Genomic DNA, 24,713 nt, shown 5'->3' on the forward strand with positions numbered 1-24,713 from the left:
GCACCAGCCTCGAAGGTTATTCAGTTCCACGGCTGTGACGCTACCAGCGCTCCCCGAGTCCTTCAGAGGAGGCTGGCTGCTTACAGAGGCAGCAAAAGGAAGAACAACAAAAAAAACCAAGCTAGCAGTTGAGTGCAGAACTGGTTTTCTATCTTCCAGCTGTTTTCTATCCTCGTTTTCTATCTTCCAGCTGTTTTCTATCCTTGTTTTCTATCTTCAATACACAGCTTACTGTCCCAGAGCTGTTAACTTTCAATGCCTAGAGAGTGATCTTTCAAACCCCGGGGCAGAGAACCGAACAAAACCAAAGATGCCTTATCTTTTGCAGAGCCTGTGTGACAAAGGAGAAATCAAAGTCAGAGTAGCAACTTCAGTATTTGCTAATTGAATGAAAATGATCCCAAGCGCACACATTAAGCTGAAATATATTTTTTTAAAAAATCAGTTATAAAAAGTTGTCACCATCTCACTGTTGGAATACACTGTGAACCAGCCAAAGATTATGGAAAATAAATAGTTGAAGTAGGCTTTATTTTTCCTCTTTTTGGCTTTAGAATTTTGACTTTAAGACAGCAGGATCTCTCCACAAGCCTACAAACTCCATCACAGCAGGCTTCAGACTACAGTCAATAGCCATTTACACCAGCAGACCCCTTCCCTAGATTCCTGGTAGTTCCTTACTTTGGGCTAATTTAGGCTATGATGATAAATATGAACACTTAATGAGAGCATCTTTTAAAAAGTGCTTAATGATGGAATCAAGAGAGAAGAAAGCTGCTGGAGTATCTTTATAAAGCTCCCCTTTAGCGTGCGAAGAAAATTCCAATGAACTAAAGCACAGTAGGGAGACTTCCTTACTCTTACAAAGAACGGATCAAGAATGAAACGTAAATGTTCCTTGAACATGGGCCTGGTCACTGGGCTTTTTAAGTGTATCTCATGGAAAAGTCCTGAAGTATCACACACCCAGTGAATTTAAGGGTAATCATCAATCCTCCTATTGTCAAAAAAGTCACAGGGCATTTAGACCACCTTATCCACTCAGTAATCTGAGTGGATCCCAGCGGAGCTGGGAAAGAAAGGAGGCCGGTTCCAGGCTGCGAATATTTCATAACATAAGTGTGAATCAGAGAATGCGCTTGCCAGAAAGCACACAAGAAGTGAATCCGGAACATCCTTTCTTTCTTGCTGCTCCCAAGGTCCTCCTCTGCTTTGCTCCTCAGTGAGCCTGTTGGCCAGACATGGAATCTAACATAAAGGCCAGCAAATATCTGATATATCAACTTTGAGGAGTCGGGCACAAAACAATCATAAGCTTTACCACCTCATTAGGCTCCTTTATTTGAGATCTTTTAAATGTACTTTATTGTGTTGATGAAGTTTTGAAAAACACGCTGAAGCATAAGCTCAGCCCTGTCCTAGATTTCAGAATTGTTATCCTGATTTGTAACAAGCCCCTTCCTACCATCTCGGACATAGGACTGTAGTATTTAACCCTCACAACACACAGAAGTGACAGCCAGTTTTCTGTATCTCAGACCAGCTTCTGTTCTTAAGGTTCCCTGTTTACAGTGTATGTGGCCTTCTCCAGAGGTTACGCTCAGGTCTTGCTTCCCAAACTCACGAGAAGACATAGCTTTCCCCGGTTACCTCATTTCCAAATTTTCAGCCAGCTACTTGATCTCCTAGGGAGCAACAACCGAAAAATAATTCACAGCACTCGAGTCCTGAAGAGTCTGGTCTTCTAGCAAACAGAGTTTTTAAGTATTAAAAACATAGCTCTTTTTATACAAGTAATATGACTTTTAAAGCACATGAACTACCAAGAGCAGATGTTTAAGAACCAATAGCAAGACTAGTAATAAAAAGTGCTCTTCTTTAACACTAAGTAAAACTCTAGGACTTAAGAGTATCTCCATTCAAGCTGATTAATTTGACTTCTTATGCTAATTTATCACAGCAATATTCAGCAACACTGCTTTAGCCCATGAAGGCGACAGGGTTAGCAGTGCTGCCAGGGAAGGCCAGCGTGCTGCTCACAAGCACCCACTCTTCGCTACCGGCCCTCGGCCCTTCAGCTCCACAGCTCCCCGGCACCGTCCTGGCGATGGAGCTCCCACGCAGCAGCAGCCTGCGCCGATCCTCCTCGCCTCGCCAGCTGCGTCGCTGCGAAGCAGCTCCCTGGCCACTTGCTCTTTTCAGCCTTCCTCCCAGCAAGCCACAACCCTTGAGTTCAAGTACTATTGCCTTCGAAAGCAAGCTCAAATTAAAGACACGTTACTCCTAACGCAGAAATCCACAAGCCCCCAATTCCAATTCTGACCTTATTTTCAGCGGTGAATTGCTTTACACAACAGGATTGCGCATAGCTCTGCGTTCAGATGGTTTTCTTAGTGCTTAGAATGATTTTATTTGTCCTCGCTACTTGCACTCTTCTCAGCCCACACAACTAAGTGATGTGCGCATGCTTTAAAGACGTGTGCGATGCCACGCTCCTGTATGCAACCAAACTACGATACTGTGTCAAGCTCCCCTTTGATTTCTCCATCTGTTTTTCTATATTGTTAAATCTATCAAGGCTCCGTCTGATTTAGTTCCTTATGTGCTGGTACTGCAGTATCTACTGTCATCAAAATAAAAAATTGCGTATAGCTCTAGTAACAGCATTTAGCTGCAGCAGAAACACAAAGGTATCTTTATGTTTAAGATCAGTGTCAGATTAGATGGGAAAAGTCCACAGAATCAACTTGTCCTTGTCTGAACACCAGCCCCACCTCCCTGCGTGTCACGAGGGAGGTAATACCCCTTTTCCCCTGCTCTCCCAGCACATTCAAATACAGCATTTTTTGGAGACACTCTAATCGAGAGCCATCACCGTAAGTGCTTACAGTAACGTTTACTCTGTTTTTATGAAAAACATTCTCTAGAGCTTCTCAGCAGGAGGGATTCCAGAAGTCTTCCACTAAGCAGATCTGAGATGCACTGCTGAAAGGAGAATTCATTACTAGTCTGTTGACTGTATTTGCTGTATTATAGTAAACTCAGGTTCAGGGGCACCTGCTAATTCCACACACACACACATACACCTCCCCGACACTCCCCGACACATCGCTTCCAATAGATCTTTCCCATCTCCTCCTCCCCTCTCAGCAGAAGTTAACCACTGCTGAGCCAGCTTACTCTAAATGGTAATTACAGAAGTTCTCCGACGCCTTGTTACTGTGCTTTCCTGATGTACTCCCTATTAAACTCCTCTTTAGATCCGGAGTCAGAAAGTTCACCTCATAGCCAAGACTGATACGGATTCTTTAGGGTTTTGCCTCCCTGCCACACACACCACTTTACCTTACAATTTTCTTATTCTTGAGGAGAGCTCAGACTGCGGAAACATTCTTGATCTCTCATATTCTTCCTTTGGCACATTTAGTTCTTGTGGCTTTGGTCTGTCATACTGAAAGCGAGATTTGTATAGGGTGTTGAGGAATATTGTGAGGGACTAAGCTACAGCTGACTAGCTTGGATCAAGGATCATACAGCTTAAGATTAAGACATTCTCAAACCCATGCCAAACAAACGTAGAGAGCCTGAAACTTGAATTACTCTCCATTCCTGTCTCATAAAATACAGCTTAGTTTCTGGACAGATTAACAGGTAGTTTTTCTTACCCACTATTGTGCAGAGCATGACACAGCCAGACGTACTACTTTAATTGCTATGCTTTGGTAAATTTAACAGGTTATGGCTACCCATAAGAAAACGCCAAAGTCCCATTATCGTGCTATTTGAAAAGGGCAACTGTCAAGATACCTGAGAAAGCTCAGGAACAAAACCTACGGGTGATGGTAAGCGCTCAGCAAAGAACCTAGACTGAGCAAGAGAAAGGGCTGTTGAGAACTGAAAGGTGGGATTTTCAGAAACGACTTAGATGTTTTAGGAAAAGAAACCCCTGGTAAACTATAAGCTTTAGAAAATCCCACTAAAGAGAGAGACAATTTAAAAGAATGACAGGCTGGACTATGAAGCAGAACAGAGCTGTGAGTCAAAAGTGAATTTTGTAATATATCGTAAAACTTCATCCACCTAAGCACAACTAGAAAAAACAATCCACCTATTTGTTATTTGCAGAAGATACCATTCCCCAGTTCATCCCAGAAGAGAGAAACTGGTTAAAGCGTTTACCTAGCAGAGACACAAAAGTGGTCAGTCTTAGCCTTTCATGGAAATGAAGGCAACGCAACAGTGCGGTCGCAAAGAACATAACTAGATGGTGGTCAGGAAAGAAGCTGCAAACAGAAGCTGCAAAGCAGCAGTCTCGGGATAAATGATCTCACAGAATCAGTATGGGAGAAGACAGTTAATAGGGAATTCTAAAAGCCTGCCTCAGGAGGCTCCGATTTGGATGTAACGACCACCGGGAACCACACCATACTCATTTTACGTACTTACCTTTCACAGGACTAGCATTAAGAAGCCCAGAACTATTCAGAAGGTGTATCCCACAACTGAGAAAAAAATAGTTGCTTGTCCCTGGTGATAAGGAAGCACGGGTGTTTCTTACCCATGCATTTATAGGAAGTTATTTAATGTTTTCCCAGCGAATGTGCTGAACCAAAAGAGGAACTTTCGCATTTCACTCTGATTATGAAAGAGATTTACCATCATTACATGACCAGGAATACGTCAAGCTAAACATGAGTCAAGCTGACAGCTATTTTATTAGATGTAAACAACCGCTATGATCTCCCTGAAGAATTTCTAGTACAAAAGAACATATGCTGGCACCTGACCAGATATCCTCAACAGCCAACTCTTCCTTACCATTATGCAAGTTCCGAAAGCAACTGTACGGCTTTCCTTAGCGCTAACAGGTGCCGTATTCTGGTTATACCTCTTCATGCAATGTCTTTTCCGGATGGTCTTAAAATGAAAGCCAGCTTCACACAAACAGTATGAAAAAGTAACTTCTGAGAATATTTAATCCTTCTGTAGTGAGCTGCCTACGAAGTCATGAGCCAGAAGAGCCACCGAACTGGCAGCATATTCACAGAGGCAGAGCTGCTCCGGTTCAGAATCTGTGTCCTTCCTGAGTTGCCAGTACTGTCTGACATCAAATTCAGAATCTGCTTTATAAAAACAACTGAATGACTGATAAAAAAGGAATTTGGTTTCCAATAAATAATAAATGCTGTCAAACACGCTAAGAAAGTTTCTCATCCTGCCCTGTAACTTTCTGTAACAAAGCAAGAAGAGTTTACTTTCTGAAAGCATTTCAAGTTGACGTTTAAGAAAATAAAGCAAAGCGAATCCCAAAGCCAAGGACTGGGAATCAGGTAACTGTATACCTTAACATTAGCTCTGCAGAAGCTTCAGCTAGCCATCGAGGGCTTAGAAAAGAATGTGACAGTAGTGGACTTTGGTGCTGAGTGCATTCCACTAAGTGGCAAGATCCACGTTTGGTCTTCAGATTCCCTATGCAAGCTACAATTTAACTAAAAATGTGATACTAAAGGCAACGTTCATTCCATGGGCTGATTCACGCTAAGCAGTACTAAAAAAAATTGGATGACAGGATTGTGTCCCCTGTCTTGCCACACTCTGGCAATTAGTCAACGCAACAAGAAATCTCTCTCTTCACTCAGTCCTAACCTTGAAATTCAGTGCTGAAGCCCCTGCTTTTAGTACTAAAAAAGGATGAGTCTTTCTTCGAAAAGAAAGTTAACAGTGCAGCTATTAAAAAACAAAATCTTTGCCCACATGTGAACAGATCTATCTGTGCTCTTCATATCATATCCCAATCTCCCACTTTAAGAGAGTGTATTAGCTGCAAAGCTATATGCTATAGGGGAATATTCTTATTCTCCGTTGTTGAAATTACTTACTCTTTAATTGAGATCAACAGATTAACTTGACGAAACCAGAAATCGTTAGGAAGAAAGCCAATACTGATCATGACTAGAGCATACTGTTTAGGGCACTCTCTTGGGAATGAAAATGTGGATTATGACTCATACCTTAGTGAATATTTTACATTACTGTTTTGACCACAAAGAAAAAACCCAGGTTTTCATTTTTTCAAGTCACAGAACTAATCAACAGGTACGCTCCCTTCTCTTCCCTTACCTCCAGGACTGCACTGAGCCAGGAAGGAATCTACTTTAATTGGACTTGCTTTTTGTTTTACTGAAGACTTTATGAAACTCACCTAATGTCATCATCTGTGACGATGAAAGCTTTGCAGAGGGGTTGAGATGTATTAAGCCAGACGGCTGGGTTCTTCTCAACAGCTGCAGAGAGCTGCCCCGTGATAGGCGCAGAACTGGTGTGCAAAGCACTAGCAACAGCTGATAGCAGGGTATCGTCATTGTTACCTGGGCCAACTCCTAAAACAAAGATAAACGAATAGTTACCATTCGCATTTCACATGTTACTTCCAGTGGCAGAGCTCTACTCAGTTTGTAAGGTTATGTAGACTCACGATTAATCCACACCAGCACAGTCTTTGCTTTCACACTACAAGGTATTAAATTAATCCTCAAAAATAAACACTGGAGATTTTTACAACACTCAAATTCCCAAGAAAATCTCTCAGGCAGTGGAACAAAGTTATTAATTTTGAACTACGACTTGAACATATTTTAGATCAACTTTCACCAATAAACGAGTGCAGTTCTGAAGTGTGGTTTATATTAACTACATAAATGAACTAAAAATAAACACAGTTTTGGAGACGGAGGTATTTTGTGAGCAAGAACATTTACAATTTGAAGTTTACTTAGTCTGACTGTAAACTGAAAGCTTGTTAAGAGCATGAAAAACTCTGTCCTTTTTAAGCACAAACAACTTTGTGGATCTGAAGCAACTGCAGTAACTGAGCACAGTACCTTGAAGACCTTTAGGTAGCTCCATGGATTTTATGATTTGTTCACTGACATCCGATGCGCTGAGGCCTTGTAGCCTCTTCTCCCAGAAAAGCTGAAAAAGAGAAAACAAGATTGCTCATTAGAAATAATAAAAAAAGCCCTAAATCAGCTCACGGAAATGAACAGCCTTCATGGTCAAAACAGCATCAGAACAATAAAAGACAGACAGTGCCTAGCAGCTTACAAGACAATCAACCTAACAGTCACGTAAGCTACCAGAAAGATAATATCCTCGCTGCTGATGGAGTTTTCGTCATTGGGAACATGCTCGTACGGGATTACACAGCATGTGTTGAGGCACTGGAGACAGCTCTGCACGTCGGAGCAGTACAGCTGCACCAACGCGAGTGCTAATCAGCAGCTACGCCACTTCAGACCTACGCCGGCTTGACGACCCGGCCCTTTCCGACGCTGTGTCATCTCTTGACTTATCTGGAAATAGAATCAAGTCTTTCCACTTCTTGGAAGACACATGAACTAAATTCACATTCATTTTACTTTCTCTTGCTTTGTTTATTAGCTGGGAACATGTTTCCATTTCTGACAGAAACCGATTTCTTGACCCCAGAGATTTTTGCTCAACGATACAGATTTCCCTACTCACTCCTATCTCACTGGTCTGAAGATTCATCCTGAAGTTCTGGGCTGGAGATTAGCCACACCTATTCTTTCAAATGGGCCTTTTCTATTTAGCAAGATAGCGACGAAAGCTAGTTAAAAAGCTGACTTCCATTCCACGGGAAGCTACATTTAACAAATAATCTTAATAAGGAGGTAAGCAAGAACGTAGCTATGCAATTTCCTGTGGAAAAGGCATTCAGAAATAGTTTGATTTTTCTGCAGGACATGGGGGAGAGAAAAAAAATCATCTATTTCTTTTCTTGCCTGCAAAATCTGAGACAAAAAACTAGACAAGCAGTTATTCTCATTCCTAGGAAATTCTTTGTTGCAGCTGGGTAGCCAAAAGCCTCAGGTTAAGACAGGGCTTTCGAATGTCACATTCTGCCCTAAAACTGGAAGTGAAACAACCAGGGCATCCTCTTTCATCTTCTGCGGAACCTATATTGCTCATCACACAACATCAGAACCGAAGCACTGTACACCAGGGATTCTCACTCTGAAAAAAAACATTTTTTTTCAGTTACAGTAAAGGCGGAGAAAAAAGCAACAAAGAACATTCCCCTTAGCATTAAGAGTATGAATTCAGTCAGTATTTCAGTACGGACTGAAAATAAAACATGCAGTTATGCTAAGAAAAATGCAATATTCTCCCCAACATGTCTGTACAGCTTTATAAATCAGTAGGTTGAATGATACTTGTGTTGCCCGAGAGATTACTAGATCATTTTATAGAGATCTACTTATTTAAGCACTCTTCTCCGGACAACAGGGCACATTTGTAACTGAGTTTAGATCTAAGTGGCTTAGCAAACCCACACAGGATCACCTAAGTAAGCTCTTCAACTTTTCTGCAAACCCTGACTACATTTCACATCTTGTTGACATCTCCGTGATTTGACAGCTTTTTGAAAATACCTGTTGCCACCTGCGTCTCATTTTACTAGAGCCATTTAAACTTCAAATGCTTGCTGTAAACTGACTCCTCGCTCTTAACTGGGACTAATTTCCAACATTGCAACCCAGGTTTGAGCTACAATGTTAGTCGAGTACCAAGGCACCTCTTTCTCTTGTTAAATATTAAATATTTAGTACCTCCAGTCATTCACTCCTGCTGTTTACTGCTATTGCTAAGCCCCCATGCCAAGAAAGCACTCTCGATGTCTTGCAGCAGTCCTTACAGCTCCGTGGATGAAGTGGCAGTGCCTTAAAGCTGTCTAGAACGCTAAAGAAATCCTTCGTTACAAGGGCAAAACCAGCAACGCGCCAGCCAAACTCTGACAGGAATATTAGGATTCAGATAAATGAAGTCGAAGTAAAATCCTATCAATTCAGCATTTCATCACTGGGTTAGCTTCCCATCTTGATAAAGTCTCTGTAAAGCTTATTCGTGTTTTCCACTGTTAAAAGAATTCACCCTTCGTTCTCCTTTCCCTCTCCATTTCATTGACTTTTAGAGATAAACGAAAGGCCCACCAGCTCCAAATCCAAGCTATGGTTTTATACGCTACAGGCAAACGTAAGAAGAGCCTCTGTTTAGTCAGGATAAAATTAATTGGTCTCCAGCAGCAAATACATCACCAAATACAATCAAATATGACTGGGTTTTGATTCTTCGGCTCCCTACTCAAATCACCCCGGTACACACCACCAAGGGAACGAGGAATCAGGGGACCGGTTGGGTGACAGACGGTGTATAGGAATGCAAATGCCTGGGTGGGAGAGAGAGGTGCTTGAAGAAGGACAGCTAACACGTATGAAAGCTTAGAGGATTTGGGAAGCGTAGTGCAGTATTGATTGGGTGGAGCTTCCAACACCAGCACTCGCTCAGCTCTTTAAGCACGGCTTGTGACTGCAGGGAAAAGTCTATACAGCTATCAACACCTCAGATGACTTTGAGGTCAATGTCAAGTAGAAAAAAGCACTTGGCACTTTGACACACCTGTTAAAACAAGGCTGAAGCAAAGCATATTCCTAGCACAAAGCTTCCAGCACCGGCTTCCAGCACCGTTATATATAATTATTTGCAAACGACGATGATTGTGCTCCAAATTTTCATCTCCCCAGATCTCCACTGGGTCTGCACAAGTCACTCTTACTAATTTTTTGCTCAGAAATGAATCACATTCCTAGAGCTTCATTATGAAGTTTGTTCCCCAATCCTTTATGGGTTCTTACAAGTCCCCTCTGAACCCCTGCATCTTTTCCCGGATCTTACTGGAGATTCTGAGCCGGACCAGACTGGGACAAGTATTCCCCGCTCAGCTGCACCAGGAATTAAGGGACAGAGAGAGAGGGAAGGAAGATGTTAATACAAATTCAGAAAAAGCTTTTCTGGCACTCCACTTACATGATGAAGATGCAACCATTCCACAGCAACAGAAGGACGCATTCAAGTAACTGAAAAAGATCATGCAAGTCTCGATGCACAGAATATCTGCCTCTGAGGTCACAGCCCTAAAAATAGCTTACATTATTTAACTTGCAACTCTCTCATCATTAGTGAGACAGGGGAGAGAAAAAGAGAAAATAAAGCTCAGGTTCACAGGCTTTGTGCCCCACTAAGCAGAGAAATAGGCACCTAAATTAGGAGCAATTCCTAAAAATCCCATCCAGTTTAACAGTTAGGCATCAGCATCCGTAGATCACGGCCCAGGCAGCCTGCCCACTTGGCATTCGTCTCCTGCCCAAAGCCATCTGGACTTCATAAACCAGGCAACAGCCCCTCACACCGTGCAAGCGTCGGCAGATAGAGCCACTCAAATTCAATAAACGGCTGCCAGCAGGCGAGGCCACCTTCTGCAGAATAACCTTACATCATCTCACAGTCAGAGGTTTCCTTGTAAATGGGAGTGAGCTATCCAGACTCCGGGCTTTTCTCAGCTGGGGTACCCTGGAGAGTAATGTAATCCCTGAAGCACAGGGCAGGCCGACACGGTCCAACCTTCTTTCCTCCTGCTGAGAACGCACTAGTACAGCCAGAAAAGCAAGATCCGTGCCCCCAGGAAAGAAGCATTAGCAAACATGAGACCCTGTTACTTAGAAATGAGAATCCTGATGGCACCAGGATAGGAAGGAATGAGAGAAGAACCGGATTTCAAGATTCATCATTGTTATGATGTGGTATTTCATTACTAATGCAAAATGAATAACCATTCTGAGGATTCATCAGCCAGTTATGAGTATTCACCCTATTGGAGGATGAAAAATGACTCTATTTCAGTTTTGCTTGAAGCAGTGGTTAGGGAACACACACTGAAAAGAGCCTAAACCCCAGGTCCTTCATTTACCGACGTCTGAGTGCTCCAGATTGAGAAAGACCCAGCAGCCAAGTGCTCCATTTCCCGGGAAATTAATCAATACGCATTATGCCAAAAGTGACCTCTTCCGCAATAATCCCCGACCGAGCAAGAAACGTATCCCTTATCCCTCAAACTTACTATCCTCAGGGCAACCCTGTTTTTTTCCCGTGACAGAGGAGGCAGCACAGGAATGCAGTGCCAAGGTCCCCAGGGTGGAGCAGAATTTTCACTTCCTTCTTATTCTGAAACTCCGTAACGGCAGAGCCGTACCACAGCTGTGCTTCTGAAGGTCTTTGTTTGGAGAATTATAAAATATTGCTTCCTCCATAATTGTTTCTTGTCCAAGAAAAGCTGTTTGTGACTAATGGTGAACTATAATCTAACCCGTAATCTCTGTAAAAACACAATCTCCTAAGCAACTATTATTTCTCATTCAGACAACAAAGAAAGGATAGATTAGCCTCTCCATTGCAAGAACCACCAAATACAAACATATTATGAGCTGCTCCTTTTCCTTAGATAAATAAAAGTCTTATTTGCAGTTGCTCAAGCAATGGAAGCCTACGGGAAATTTTTGCTGGAAAGGAATCCATTCCAGTTCTATTATTTTTAAAAGAAAAGCACATATGGTCTTAACATTCAAACGTTCTTGGAGGGTGACTGATTTATACATAAATCACTCAAGAACCTCAAATTTCCTCTGCCATTTGCTCTTTACAGTGTATTGAACATACTGTAGATGTCACCAGAATGATGTACTTGACTGGACACACAGAAGAAAGCGATTCTGGTGCTGGTGAGTTCAGAGATTTGTTTACTGAGGTGGTTTCTTCTATTTAGAGAGCCACAGATACCTGCTCTTAACTTGCAGCAGAAAAAGCTACCGTCTAATTCACAAATATGATGGACGCAATAAGTTTAACAGCACAGTCACAACTCCAGGTAGCTGCCTTGGCATCTTCCCGGCTCTCTGGAACCACATTTATTTCCACGCTGCTTGCGGATGCATTATAACCTGGGATGCAAGCTGATGAGAAGTTAGTCACGTCTACGCAAAATACAGTCAACGCATCTATACTGTACTGCAGACACGGAGAGCCTGCAATTTTGTTATGTTTTAAAATGTGTTTTAAAGGCTAAGCGAGAGCAGAATGCCAGTTAACATTTGGGAAACTGCTCAAGTGATTGACACTGCAGGCAGTTAAATGAGGAAATATGATTAAAGAGAGGTCTTTTCAAAGTCTCCATGGAAGAATCCAAATGGAATGAGAATTTCTCCAGAACACTGGAAAACTTCTTTCCTCTTTTTATATCCAGTTGCCGAGTTGCTCAGCTCTGCTCCATCCATAATTGCCAATCGAAATTTCAGTGTTCCTTTAGTTGCCTGGGATAGGGAGATAAAACTTAACAATCTCATGGGGTTCCTTCCATCCCTCTTTTTGATAATTCTAATATATATTAACCAGGAAGCTTAAGTTTTCCAACCCTATCTAATTTTAGATTCCAATCCTTTAAGTTGATCCACAGGAAATAAAATCACATCTATTTGACGAAATACAGAGCGCTAAGAGCTAAAGACGTCTTTCTTGTTAAGAACTGTTCACAAGAAGACATACATAAAATGACATCCTGCAATTTTTCTCATAAATTAGGCTTTTTAGACTGCATATATCTTACGCCAAAAAATGACTATGGTCAGATTTAATTTGTCATATATAATCCTATTCAATAATCCATTACAATACAATCCACTGCAAATATATATGATAGTAAGTATAAAAGAGACTTTCAAATCAATTTAAAGAGTACTTCTGGCCTACAGATAGATGATGTTCTAAGTAAATATATCAGGTTTATCCTAAGGCGTTTTTAAAAAGTAAATACCCTCCGATTTGTCCTAAGTTGGTTTTTAAAGGTGGTTGTCTGCCATAGGACTAGAGGAATGAGATCACATAATACCGACTACCTGATTTTCTCAAAATGAGCTTTGAAGAGAAGGATGGCCTTCTTTTAAACACCTGAGGGACGCCTGTGGAATGTTTTTAGCCAAACGTATCAGGAAGATACTGAGGTCAATGCTTTGCAAATTCAGCGTTATGTTTACCGCTTACCTAAACATCAGTTTCACCAGTAGGGTTTCAAATATGCCTACCACCACAATCAACAGTATACAACAGAATTAACTAGCCATCAGTGGGTCCTCAGGAGTCAAAGCTCTCTCAAAGCAATACCTCAGGTACCTGACATTTGGGGCGCAGAAGTAAACGAGCGAGCTTTGCGTTTACCCTGAAAAAGCTCAGTAAGCGTGGAACCAAGAAGCTCTAACACACAAAGAAGAGGATAAGCGCCCTACATCGGACACAGACCCGGACCTTTTGGAGGCACCACATCAGTGCAGGTACAAAGGGCAGCAATCCATAAGAAAGAAGTTCGATTTGCAGCACCATTCCACTTGATCCAGTTAGGTACAGAACACTTGACAGGCAAGTAACTCAAGTTTAAGTGACTACACAAAAGATTTACTGCCTATAATAGTTCCAGATAGTTACAGAACTTCCTCTGCTTCACATTCACTCTTCTCATTGAGGAATACTCAAATCCAGTGGAGCATTAATGTGCCCTGAAGCATTGCTACATCTAGTGGCCTTTTTGCTAAATGGGGAGAAAACAATGTGATTTTAAGATAGTACTCAGCACCACCTAAGAGGAAGATGACAGATATCATTGCATGAGCTTTTGATTCATCATTAATTCCAGTTTCAATTTTGGCAACGTTAATCTGACTTTTGAAAGTCCAAACCACTACCCTTAAATTCATCAAGAATGTATCGTATCTTATCGAAACTTACTACGGCTAACAGCGGAGAGGAGGCTAAGATGATGGGTTCTGGGGTTTTTTTCTTTCCTTGCAGGGCCCACTAGCAATCTTTCAGGATTCCTTTTCTTACAGTGGTTTAGCAGTGGGCTCTGAGGGAAAAAAACCCAAAGCCACAGAAACAGTAAGAAAATCTATCTTAAGTAAGCTTAGGGAAAGTCAAAATATTTTGAGCAGGTTGATACTTGAAAAAGAGACGTTAAAGCTCTATGAAGAAAACTGCAATTGAGGCTATTAGGTTTGCTATTTAGGAACTTACAGATGCTCCTATCATTTGATTAGATATGAATAAATCGAGAAATCTCCGTGGATTGACTGGTACTGGTATTTGAACAAAAGCCACACAGAGGAAGAAGACTGATAGCTAAGAGGAGAGAAGTCTAGTGAGTACCAGAAGACCCTTCAGAGCACGCGTGCATACACACACAGCTCAAGTTCTGACGCTACCTACTTCCAGGATTCTCCAGAACATTTCCGTTTTTTCTTGAATAAAGTTCTCCACTCTGATAATCAGTAATCTATAAAACCTTTGAGAATGGCTTTGAAAGCTTTAAGATGCTGTCTTGCGGAGCTGTTGCTTGAAAAAGGTATAGACAACCTTGTGACACTTCTTGTGTGCAACGAACTAGCGTGCCGAATACACGGAACCAACAGTTGCCACGATCTGCTGCTCTAATTGACAGATTTACCTATACAAAGATCATAGGCAAGCTGTTATTAGTTTATCTTTCCAAGAACTACCACAGGGTTTACTGCTTAAAGAAGAGCTGCTGCCAAATATTTTCCCTGCCAACACCAATAAGCATGTCTTCTCACTCTCAGGTCATGAAAAAACCCTACTGACTGCCAAAGGAACTACAGTACTCATTTATTTTGATCTCTACATAAGGAGGCAGGCCAAAGAGACTTCTCAGGGAATTCTGGTTAGACAGTCTTTTGAAAAGGGAGATACAATAGATATAAGCGGATAAAGCTTTCAGAGATGGGTATCTAGAACTACAGAAGCGAGATTCCCTTAAGGGATTTGGGCCAAGGATTGAAGAAACAGGGAGGAATGCCGCTGGAAGCGGTAACCGAATAAGCTTTATATACAAATAGGCAACACAGTCAGTGCTTCAGCATTCACTTGAATATCCAACACTGATATATACACAGTCTACGTACAGGAGAGCTTGCACACCTGAGTATGAGAGAAGGAGAAGACAGTGACACACGTAGGGATTCTTTACGTAAGGAAAATATAGGCTTTATCCGGAGGGGAAGAGAACTCAAATACATTTGCAAGGCTGCATTTGTCCCACAACTCCAGGTGCTCCACATGCTGCAGGCTTTATTAAGAATAAAGTTTTCCAGCAACTTCAGTCCTCACCCTGGCGTCTCTATTTCAACAGATCACAGCAAGAAAAGAACCGTTGCTTTTTGAAAACCAAGCAAAGATCGTATCTATTAATATTTACGCTCCAGCTAGCGAGTACAACATCGGAATGAGCTGCATGCTGCGTTCAAACAAGATGTGCATCCGTGTGCATCTATGTATGCATACATGAAGGGTGCACACATGATCAACGACTGGAGTTCCTCCATATATTTGGTTACTAATATCAAAGAAATATTGATAATTGCATGATGGAAATCTGTACGTGAAGAAACCAGATCACTGGGAATTGTTTATGAAAGCTGTCAATTTGCTTAAGATTCTCCAATAACTGACAGCACACGACCTACGTTAAATTGCTTTGTTCCAGATTTTTTAATGAAAATTTTACTGAAAACGCACTGAAATTTTATATAAAAACAACTGTAACAATCTATTCTCTCCCTTCCCCAAGTCTCCCACCTATGTCAATTATCGCTACTCAGAAGCATGACAAACCAGAAAACAGCTCGAGGCAGCATTCTAGCTTGGAGAAAAGCAAAGGTAAGGCACACCAAGATTTGCTTTGCTATTATAAGATATAAGATTATATATACCTAGATATAAGATTATAATATATAAGATTATAAAATATAAGATATAAAGATTACCTATTCCACGTTCGATGCAAACAGAGCTACCATTTCTTCCAAATGAAGTATGTCAATACAGAATAAGAACAGTCTTTAAAGCGTCCTCTTCCAAAGATGCACTGTTGCAAGCAAGGAGGAAGGAATCTGACTGGAAAAGAACGCTGACACAGTGATCAGCAGACAACGATTTCTTAAAGATCTTGCTATAGCTTAAACCGTTGGAACCTATCTTAAGGAGGCAAAGATTTAACTTGGGGGGGTTTGAAAAGAGCCTATTCTGCAAATCTTTACCGGATAGTCATTCTCAAAAGACAAGGGATGCACTCCCGAAGATTTCAGTCACTATGTATTTGAAGAAAAGATTCTGGAAGAAAGAAAAGAGGGTGGAAATAGGCAAGCATGAAAGGGTTTTGGAATCCATCAAGATATGAATCGCCAGACATCCGTTGCTCTTGCCACAAAGGTGCCATAACTTTCATACGCTTTGGTGATTATTACTGGTTCAACAGACACGACCAAAAGGAAATTCCTGATGCACAAGGTGTAGTAGTTCAAAAGGAAAACCCAAAGACCGTGAAGAGAATCAATAGACACATGCAATTATGCATCTTTTAGATCTGAATGCGATACACTTACATGGCCCCTGTTGAACTTCATGGGACCAACAGTGAGGTTAGCTGAGGCCTTCAAATCTTGCTAAGAGACATCTCAACAAGATGATCCAATACGGCTCGATATTTCTTCTTTTTCTTTCTCACCTGAATTTAGAGGATGCACAGTCTAAATTCCTCATGTTATTTCTTACGTGAACAGCATTCAAGATGTTTGAAAGTGCAATATTAGAGACAGCTTGAGTTTCAAAGGAAATGTTGTTAAAAGTTAGTGACATATGAGTGCACAAAAATTTGAACGTGCCTCTGCTTTTTCTTCTCATCGCTGCGCTGCTGAGATAGAATATGGTGTTTCAATTTGATGGTAGCAATGCTATGACTCAAAAAATACAAGTCAGACTTAAAAACAATACCTCAATCCACTATACGTTACCTAGCCGGTCATTCATTCGTTAACTAGATTTCCGTTTCTTCTCAGCTCCCTCCTCCCCGTAAAAACCAAAACCAAAAAAGCATTGTGTGAACAGGCGATCTGTCGTCGATACAAAGAAAAGCAGCTGAAGGAGAACTTGTGTCAGATGAGCTTGTTACTGTGTTTTGTATTTATAGTAGTGTTAAAGTGAAAAAGAGGGATTTAAAATACAATTTTTTCTTGATTTTCCACAAAGTTCTTTTATATAGAAGAGAGATATTACTTCTTGATGATAACTGTGTCTTTTAGAAACTTCTATGAAGAAGCTGCACCACTTGTTTTTTATATTTGATGTCGAATTGTGACAGTACAGTATATATCTGAATTTTGAGAGGAATATGGTAATCAAATATGAATGAAGTTTTGGATTAAGAAAAATTCATCTCCATGTGAACTGTTATTTCCATATTTTTTAAAAAACTGTAAGTATTACACACCTTCAAGATAGGAATTCTCATCAGTAATTGAAGCACGGCTGAAAACAAGCACATTTTCAGCTTGTTTCAACTTTTTGAGCAGTAACAATGGCAACGGGCTAATTCTTACCTGTCGGGGCTGCTCCGTCACTCGCTGGGGATCAGATCTTACTTTGTTACTAGGATGATTGGTAACTTTGGTGACTGGTTGTTTGAAAATTGATGCAGTTTGTCTGATTGGTAAAGTTGTATTTAAGTCTGGTTTTCCCTGTTAGAAAAAGGAAAAAAGTGGATTAACAAAAATCATACAGAAAAATTACACAAATTAACATTGGATTCATCCTCTTCTACTGATGTGCAAAAGAAGGAGTCTTTTTTTGGAGTAAAGATTTCCCTTAAATGCTGTACTTAACTAACCTTTGCAGTCATCCATTTTAAAGAGAAAAAAAAATGTACCACTGAACTGGTGCCACACATTTTCACCTTCTTGGGGAGACTCAAACTGCTTGAAAGTCCATCTTTCCTTTCGTTAAAATATATAAGTTAATTGTGCAAGTGAGTTACATTCTGAAAAAAGAGAGCTTCACCATCAGATGTCAAAATGAAACCTCCAAAGCTTCACGAAAATACGGTTGTAGCCAACAGTTTATTCTAGAGTTCCAGGTCTTAAAGAACAGCAACTTCCTACATAACTTTGGTCACAAATTTCCTAAGCAATTCCTATATCAAACGATTCTTAATGAAGCGCCGTCGTTTATGCTGGAATGAAATTAAAACTGTATCAACTTTAACAAAGTCTTTTGGCAAAGCTAGTTTTTATCAGGTTTGTGAACTGACGATTCCCAGGCATCAGATGTAACTTTACCAATAATATCTCGTCACACATCAAACCCTTAGGCCCTTGGAGTGCCTGAACCCCGCTGCGTAGCAACAACCCCACAAGAATTTGGGGTGGGGGAATGGAATTCTCCCATAACCCCCAAGACTGACGAAGAAAGAAAAAGATGTAGCATCACCTGCACACCATTCCAGCTTTTCTAAATCCGTCTCTCTGTCCAAAAGCAGACTGCCAGTTTGAAGTGCTGTGCCAACAGAACAGCACCTTACAGCTTTTTGTTTGCAATCCCATTTCCTCCAAGTCCTGAAGACATACTTTCTTAACAACTGAAATGAAATAATCCCCCTCTTTTTTTTCCCCCCAGGGATACAAGGGTGTGACTGAGAAGACATGTGATTATATCCACACAAGACAGACACTCAAAATAAATATCCCATGACACGTATTTTCCCAATGACCGTGTATCAAAAAGCATGTTCCCTATTTTGCAGGCCAGTGCTAAGCACTTCAACACATTAATAGCCGTATCTGGTTTCCAATAAAGAAAAACGATTAGGCTTTTGCTTTTTGCAAGTTTACTTCTACTCATTTAAAAGGAAGAATAATAAGTTACTACGTAATATTTCAGATCTCAGAAGTTTTATAATTAGCTGTGAGATCGTAGCTCAGAAGTTACACAGTCAGCATCAACATTAGACTCCATCCAAGGATCACGTTAAAAGAGTTTTTCATTAGGATTTACTTAGACTCCAAATTCTGTGAAAAAAAGCAATCTCTTGGGCTTAGAAATGGGAATGAAATCTCAATCTGCCAATCCTCCGCATTTAGATGACACAGCCTGGACTACACGACTTCGTAAAAGAGGCTATGTTAGGAACCAGAGAGCACATGCTTGTTTAAAAACCGTTCGTTCCTAAGCTGAACGTTCTGGAATTCCAGGTGATGAAAGTTAAAATACTGACTACAGATATTCTGTAATAATCTGTATAAAAATGAAATTAGAAATACGGCGAGCGGGTTAGGCTTATCAAGCAATAAGCCTTCTCTTCGCTGCATCTGTCTCAGATTAAATCCTTGTTTTAAAAGTACGTATCCCTCTTTTAGAGCTCTGCTAGAGCAATCTGACAGGATAGCTCCTCCATCGTCAGAATGCCCTGTATTTTAGCACACCTCTGTTACGGCAAGGTGGATGGCTGATGGGAAAGGGAGCGTGAAGTCATTCTTCCTATACACGTACAGTGCATAACCTAGGAACTAGCAATAAAGAGAATATCACCTCCGCACTCCGCAGAAAGTAATTTTCCTTAGGAAGACCATTCTACGGGCAAGCCACTTAATCCCAAAGTACATCCTTACACACTACAACGGTTATTGTATTGGCTGCTCCTATCCAACTATTTGATTCACCTGTGGGGTACGGGGAGAGGCAAGGGAGGAGCCTCCTTCTGTAGCCTCTCCAGGATGACACGGCACTGTTAGATCCTTCCTGGCAGAAAAAATGAGGAATTCCTCCATGTAATTCTAAGGAATGTAATTGATAGGAAGGAGCAACAGAATGACGCTTCATATTTATCCAGGCATCTCAACATAATCTAAATGAGGGGATAGTTTTAAAGTTTCAGGCCTCAATTTTTCATGCAGATGGCAAAGAAGGTGATTGATCAAGAGTAGTATGCATTTTCTTAGCTATTCAACAGTCTGACTCAATTCATACACTCCTTTATTTAGCACTGCAGCATTCAGGGGATCCTTGCTTAATACTGATTTGCTCACCATTTGGGGGATCCTTGCTTAATACTGATTTGCTCACCCTCTCATAAGAACCAAACCAGTTTTCCAGACCAACAGAAGAAATACGCTAGGACATACAGGTGAATTCTGAAAGAGTTCCAGAAATGTGTTCGTTTCAATGGAAGCGATTCTGATCACCGGTCTCTATCCCTACCACTCCTTTAAATACACCTTGTTATTTTATAGGTCCCTTTTCTTCATCATCTCCAGGTAGCAGTTAACTCATTAAAATATTACAAGGCTAAACCCCCAAATTCCAATGGAAGTTTTCCTCAGAAATTCAGGCACCTATCATTTCTGGTTTATAAACTTGCAGCCAGAAACTAACCAGTCTCCACGTCTTGCAATATTACTGCTTTCAAATGGGAAGAGCAGCGCATCCTCAGCTCCATCCCTAACACGCTGCTGATTCTCGTCTAACTGGGACCAGGCTTTCCGTGGCCAGAGCAAACGGCAACAGGGCACAGGTACTTCTGCCTGATTACACTTCATAGTTTGAACCAACCAGAGAAATGACCACTCAGTTAGCACAGAAGTCGTTAAGACCTTTTTATAAAAAGAAAAAGTGAGAATCTAGCTTATAAATAAATCCAGACATCAGTCTTCTCCTAATTTTAAATTCTCCTGAAAGTTTCCCCCAGGTAGTCCCAGTCCACCAGAAAAATACTTCCAGCTACTTTGGTCATTGCTTTCAGCACGTGCTTTGCATGGTGGATACTGGTTATGGGCGCTCTTTTTTTTCCCCACTGCTGATGACAATCCTAAGTCTAATGTTAGACTTTTTCCTATATATATTTCATCTATAATTAAAGCATCTCTGATGAGCACAGAATCACCAACCAGAGCTAGACAGTAATCACATCTACTTAAATTTGCACAAAGTATTTTGACAATGAACTTTCCTCACACCACGTAACTTAATTCACACCAGAACCTTGATAGACCTTGCCTATCCTACAAGCTTCTCATTCCCTGATCTTGTGACATCAAGTTCAAAGTAGTATTTGAAGCTTTGAAGGCCATGCCCTCAGGGCGTTCTGTGCACTGGCATCAGTGTTAGCGGTAAAATAGCTATTAAAACCGACAAACCCAATAATATTACAGAGCCATCTGCCATATGGGGGATAAATCTGGTTTGGCAAACTTTTCAAGAATAAAGGTCTTTGTTTCGAGTTCATGAAAATTATTTACAGGTTCCTTTTGGCCGGTAACGTGACTTAAAGAGAAGTTAAAAAATAAATCCCTTAAACTTAGAAAAATAAAAAGGGAGATTTCTTCAGGCAGCGTGAGAAATGAAGAAAATTCAGCTACGTTAATGATACGGCCCCCAGAATGAAAGCGAAACCTGACGAGTTACAACTATGCAGGAAATACAGGCTCAAGGGCTAGACGTCCCATATACTTTATATCGAGGCTACATACTAGAAGGTGGGCATTAGGATAAACTGTTTAAACTAAGAACAGATCAATTCCTAAGTACTGTAATTATAATCTTACTACTTTCCTACTTTATTTCCTTTCTAATCATAGTCACATCTGGGCTTTCTGCTCTCATCCTAAATAAACAGTCCCTCCTTTGCGGCACTGAGTTTTGAACAACAGAAATAAACTCTTTAGTACAGAAACTTGCTAAGCTCACCCATCTCCAGCACCTGCGGATCTTCAGATGGACAGGGAAAAAAATGATCACACGTTAACAGGAAGCGACTGATAGTCGGAGAAACTCTTTTTCACCACAAATCGTAAGCCAGCCATACATAAGATTTACTCGTGACAAAGGAAAAGCTTCCAGGACATCCTAATGGAAATAAGTAACAAAGATCCCTACAACCAACACCTCTCCTGAAGAACAGAAAGCTCTTTTGAGCTTCCCGGATGGAAGACGCTATCTACATATATCAAACGGTCAGACACCGTGAAGATGACTTCATTTCAGATGGTGATTAAGCTCACGATATTCAGTTTGAGGCACACCTACAAAACTCCAGCCTTCAGAAACACAGACGTACTGTGGGCTTTCACATTGCTTGACTACTATCACAAAACCAAATCTCTTCCTACTCTGTATCAGCTAGCAGAAACATCAATGTTCCCTGCTCATTTTTACTCATTAGGAGTATTTTATACTCCTAAACAACAGTGTCCAAAAGGATTTCAGTCCGCTACGTTTCCAAAGACACGTACTTCCAGAAGCATCAATGTTCCCCAGGCACTTTAAAAATTAAAATTTAAAAATACATTTTAAAAACAATGTATTTCCAGGCCTTTCAAATCCTTTAACCTAAGAAGTCACTTATAACCAGCCAGCACGTTTAACCAGTAGTCTCTATTACGTTGCTTTTCAACAGAAAGATTTGATAAGCGTGTTTTGATAAGCACAGCAGTATGCTGTATCTACTGGATTCATATTCAATTGTATTCCTCATTTCATTGCCTCTTCAAAAGCGCTTCAAATAAATCAAGTAACTCAATTTGCAAGTGAAATACAAAAATGGTTACACAGAAAACAATGGCAAGATTAGAACAGGTTGAAGCAAAACTCCTCCTGCGGCTCTACCGTAAATAACCCTATCACGTATATGCCTTTATTGCCAATACTGAAAGGTCAGTGAGAACGCACAATGCTAAGACTGGAGATAAGTATTTTGCTAGAAGAATACTTCCATGCCATTGACGCCGTTGTACATTAACATCACAAAATGAAGAGCATTCATTAGCCTATACTATCCTCAGTTCCATTTTAAGCCAGGCGGCATTAGTATGTCGGTCTTGACGTTGAGTTCTGGTCCGCTAACGATGAGAATCTCAACAGTTAGACGTATGGCAAGACGGCATTTCCATCCACCAGCTGCAGAAATCTAACTGCCTAGACACGTCCGAGGAAGACGACTCAAGTATATGTTGATATTCCTTCTTGAAACATAAGGGGAGCCAAAGAATTTAGAATCTTTGTGGTAAATTGTTTGTGCAAAAACAAACAACCCATAAAATAGGAGCAAGTTTATACACAAACTTGCCTGTGCAAGTCTGTCTTTTACGGCCCCCCAGCAGCACAGCTGCGAGGAGGACTAGAAGATAACTACAACCAATCTCTTTCAGCGTCTGGGGAACAAAACCTAAAATTCAGGAATAAGTTGAGACCTCATTTTTAACTGTCTCAGGAACGCTGCAGAAATTCTTGAAAGCTCCTGAGTTACAGATTCAGTCACTTAGAAATAATAAATGTTATTTATCTAAAACAAGGCATTTTTTTCTAACAGAAAAAAATTAACAGAGCTATTTAACAGAGTTACTGCGAGCAAGACTCAAGTAATCTAAGATCACAGGAATACAAAGTGAGCACAGACTCATCTAGATTTTAGACACCAAATTTTGTAATTTCTGCTCACGCAAAAAGCCTAACCAAAACCTCTCCTTGGACTACCCTCAAACGTTATATTACTTGAAAGCCTTATGTCTGTGGGAAGAAAACGTTAAATAATTTGAACACATGCTTTAAATAAAAAGAAATCAGCACGAAATGTGTGGCTCGCATTACAAACGGCAAATGACAAACATCATCAGTGCACAAGACATAGCTATAACTTGTTAGGTATTTGCACACACTACTGTAAGTTATGAAATCCTGAAGAATAAAACACTTTAAAAAGAAAACATTGCAGGTTGTTACAGAAATCCTTTCAAACTGTTGTGTGAGCTTTCTAAAGTCTGTCCAGGAACATATTGTCTGAGAGTCAGCTAAATTTATTTGTCATGTCCCTCGGTGCTACATCAGTTGTTTCACTTCTGTATGCTTCAGCCTTTTATTTTTAATCTACGATACACATTTTCTTCAGTATTCACTGTTGTGCAAAAAGAAACAGGCAACACGAGAACAATCAGATCAATTGAGAAAGGCCCAATCTTAAACAGAAAAACACCTGGCCTTGTTAAGCTACGTAGCTGTACACAGACATCCAGATTTGTACAGATAAATACATTTGCCTCAGAAAACAAGCTTCCTGGCACATATTGCAGACGTTAAAAATGTGAACTATTTCATCTCAGAACAGGAAGATGAACGTAGCAATTTGAAGCCTTGCACAGGAGAATCTCTTGGTGTCAACAGTCCTAACTCTTCCCATTTAGAAGAATATCATTCAGGTAGATGACTAGCACTGAGGTTCTTAGTCCCAAGCCAGCTCCTGAATTACTCAAACTTTTGATTCATGCTTAACCTCACCTTGATATTTTCTTCGTAGTAGCAGAGTATTCCTTCTATTTATAACGTTACGTCTCTACCACTACTAAAAATTAAACATACATGTACATCTTAGAAGCGGACTGCTTTAAGCAGAAAAGAAATTGCTAAATGAACTACAGGAAAGGAAATTCTTAGGATATCCTTAAACACAGTATTTACTAACAAACCTTATTTTGATTGAGAGAATCATTCCTTAGTCTCTGTTTGTTCTTCTGCAATTTACTGGGCATCATCTTTCCCGTTCTGAAGTCAAAACTGCTGAGATCAACAGTGTTTCCCAGGTATCTTGCCAACTGAGGCTTGCTTCTGAACTTCTTACCACTTGGACTAAAAAGAAGAAAACACTTTAGTATGTTTTGTTGTACAAGAGGATACAACCTTGACTTCTTATAACAGGTTTTATACCTTGTTAAACATCTAAAAAGTTTCCGTTATCTTTATTCCATGTGGCATGTTCATTGATGTGTTGGTTAGCGATGGTATACCTGCCCAACCTCTGCATATCCGCTCCCATCCTTTGCACAGGATTTCATTTATGTCGGGCTGTTGGACGCTAGGGTACGCTGCACCGTGGGAAGCTGGGTTAGCGGTACAGCTAACCCAAACTCCAGTATAACAAG

The 24,713-nt window shown here is 40.6% G+C and overlaps 1 protein-coding gene across 2 annotated transcripts in view; it reads right to left on the minus strand.

The window, feature by feature from the left end:
* MBD2 (methyl-CpG binding domain protein 2) overlaps positions 1–24,713 on the minus strand; it is a 41,496-nt gene that overhangs the window by 4,037 nt on the left and 12,746 nt on the right. Inside the window, exons 2-6 of one of the 2 annotated variants that reach the window (XM_087772734.1) lie at positions 24,261–24,420; positions 17,352–17,489; positions 6,882–6,972; positions 6,203–6,380; positions 3,349–3,451 (exon numbers count right to left, since the gene is read on the minus strand). In XM_087772734.1, the coding sequence (XP_087628860.1) occupies positions 3,424–3,451; positions 6,203–6,380; positions 6,882–6,972; positions 17,352–17,489; positions 24,261–24,420 (595 nt within the window). In that variant the 3' untranslated portion in view covers positions 3,349–3,423. Of the gene's footprint in view, positions 1–3,348; positions 3,452–6,202; positions 6,381–6,881; positions 6,973–17,351; positions 17,490–24,260; positions 24,421–24,713 lie in introns of those variants that run through there. The other variant, XM_087772733.1, reaches the window with a different exon arrangement.

Source organism: Nipponia nippon, unplaced genomic scaffold (assembly GCF_047370975.1).
Source record: "Nipponia nippon isolate SJK-2023a ecotype South Korea unplaced genomic scaffold, ASM4737097v1 scaffold_37, whole genome shotgun sequence".
Classification (NCBI taxonomy): Eukaryota; Metazoa; Chordata; class Aves; order Pelecaniformes; family Threskiornithidae; genus Nipponia; species Nipponia nippon.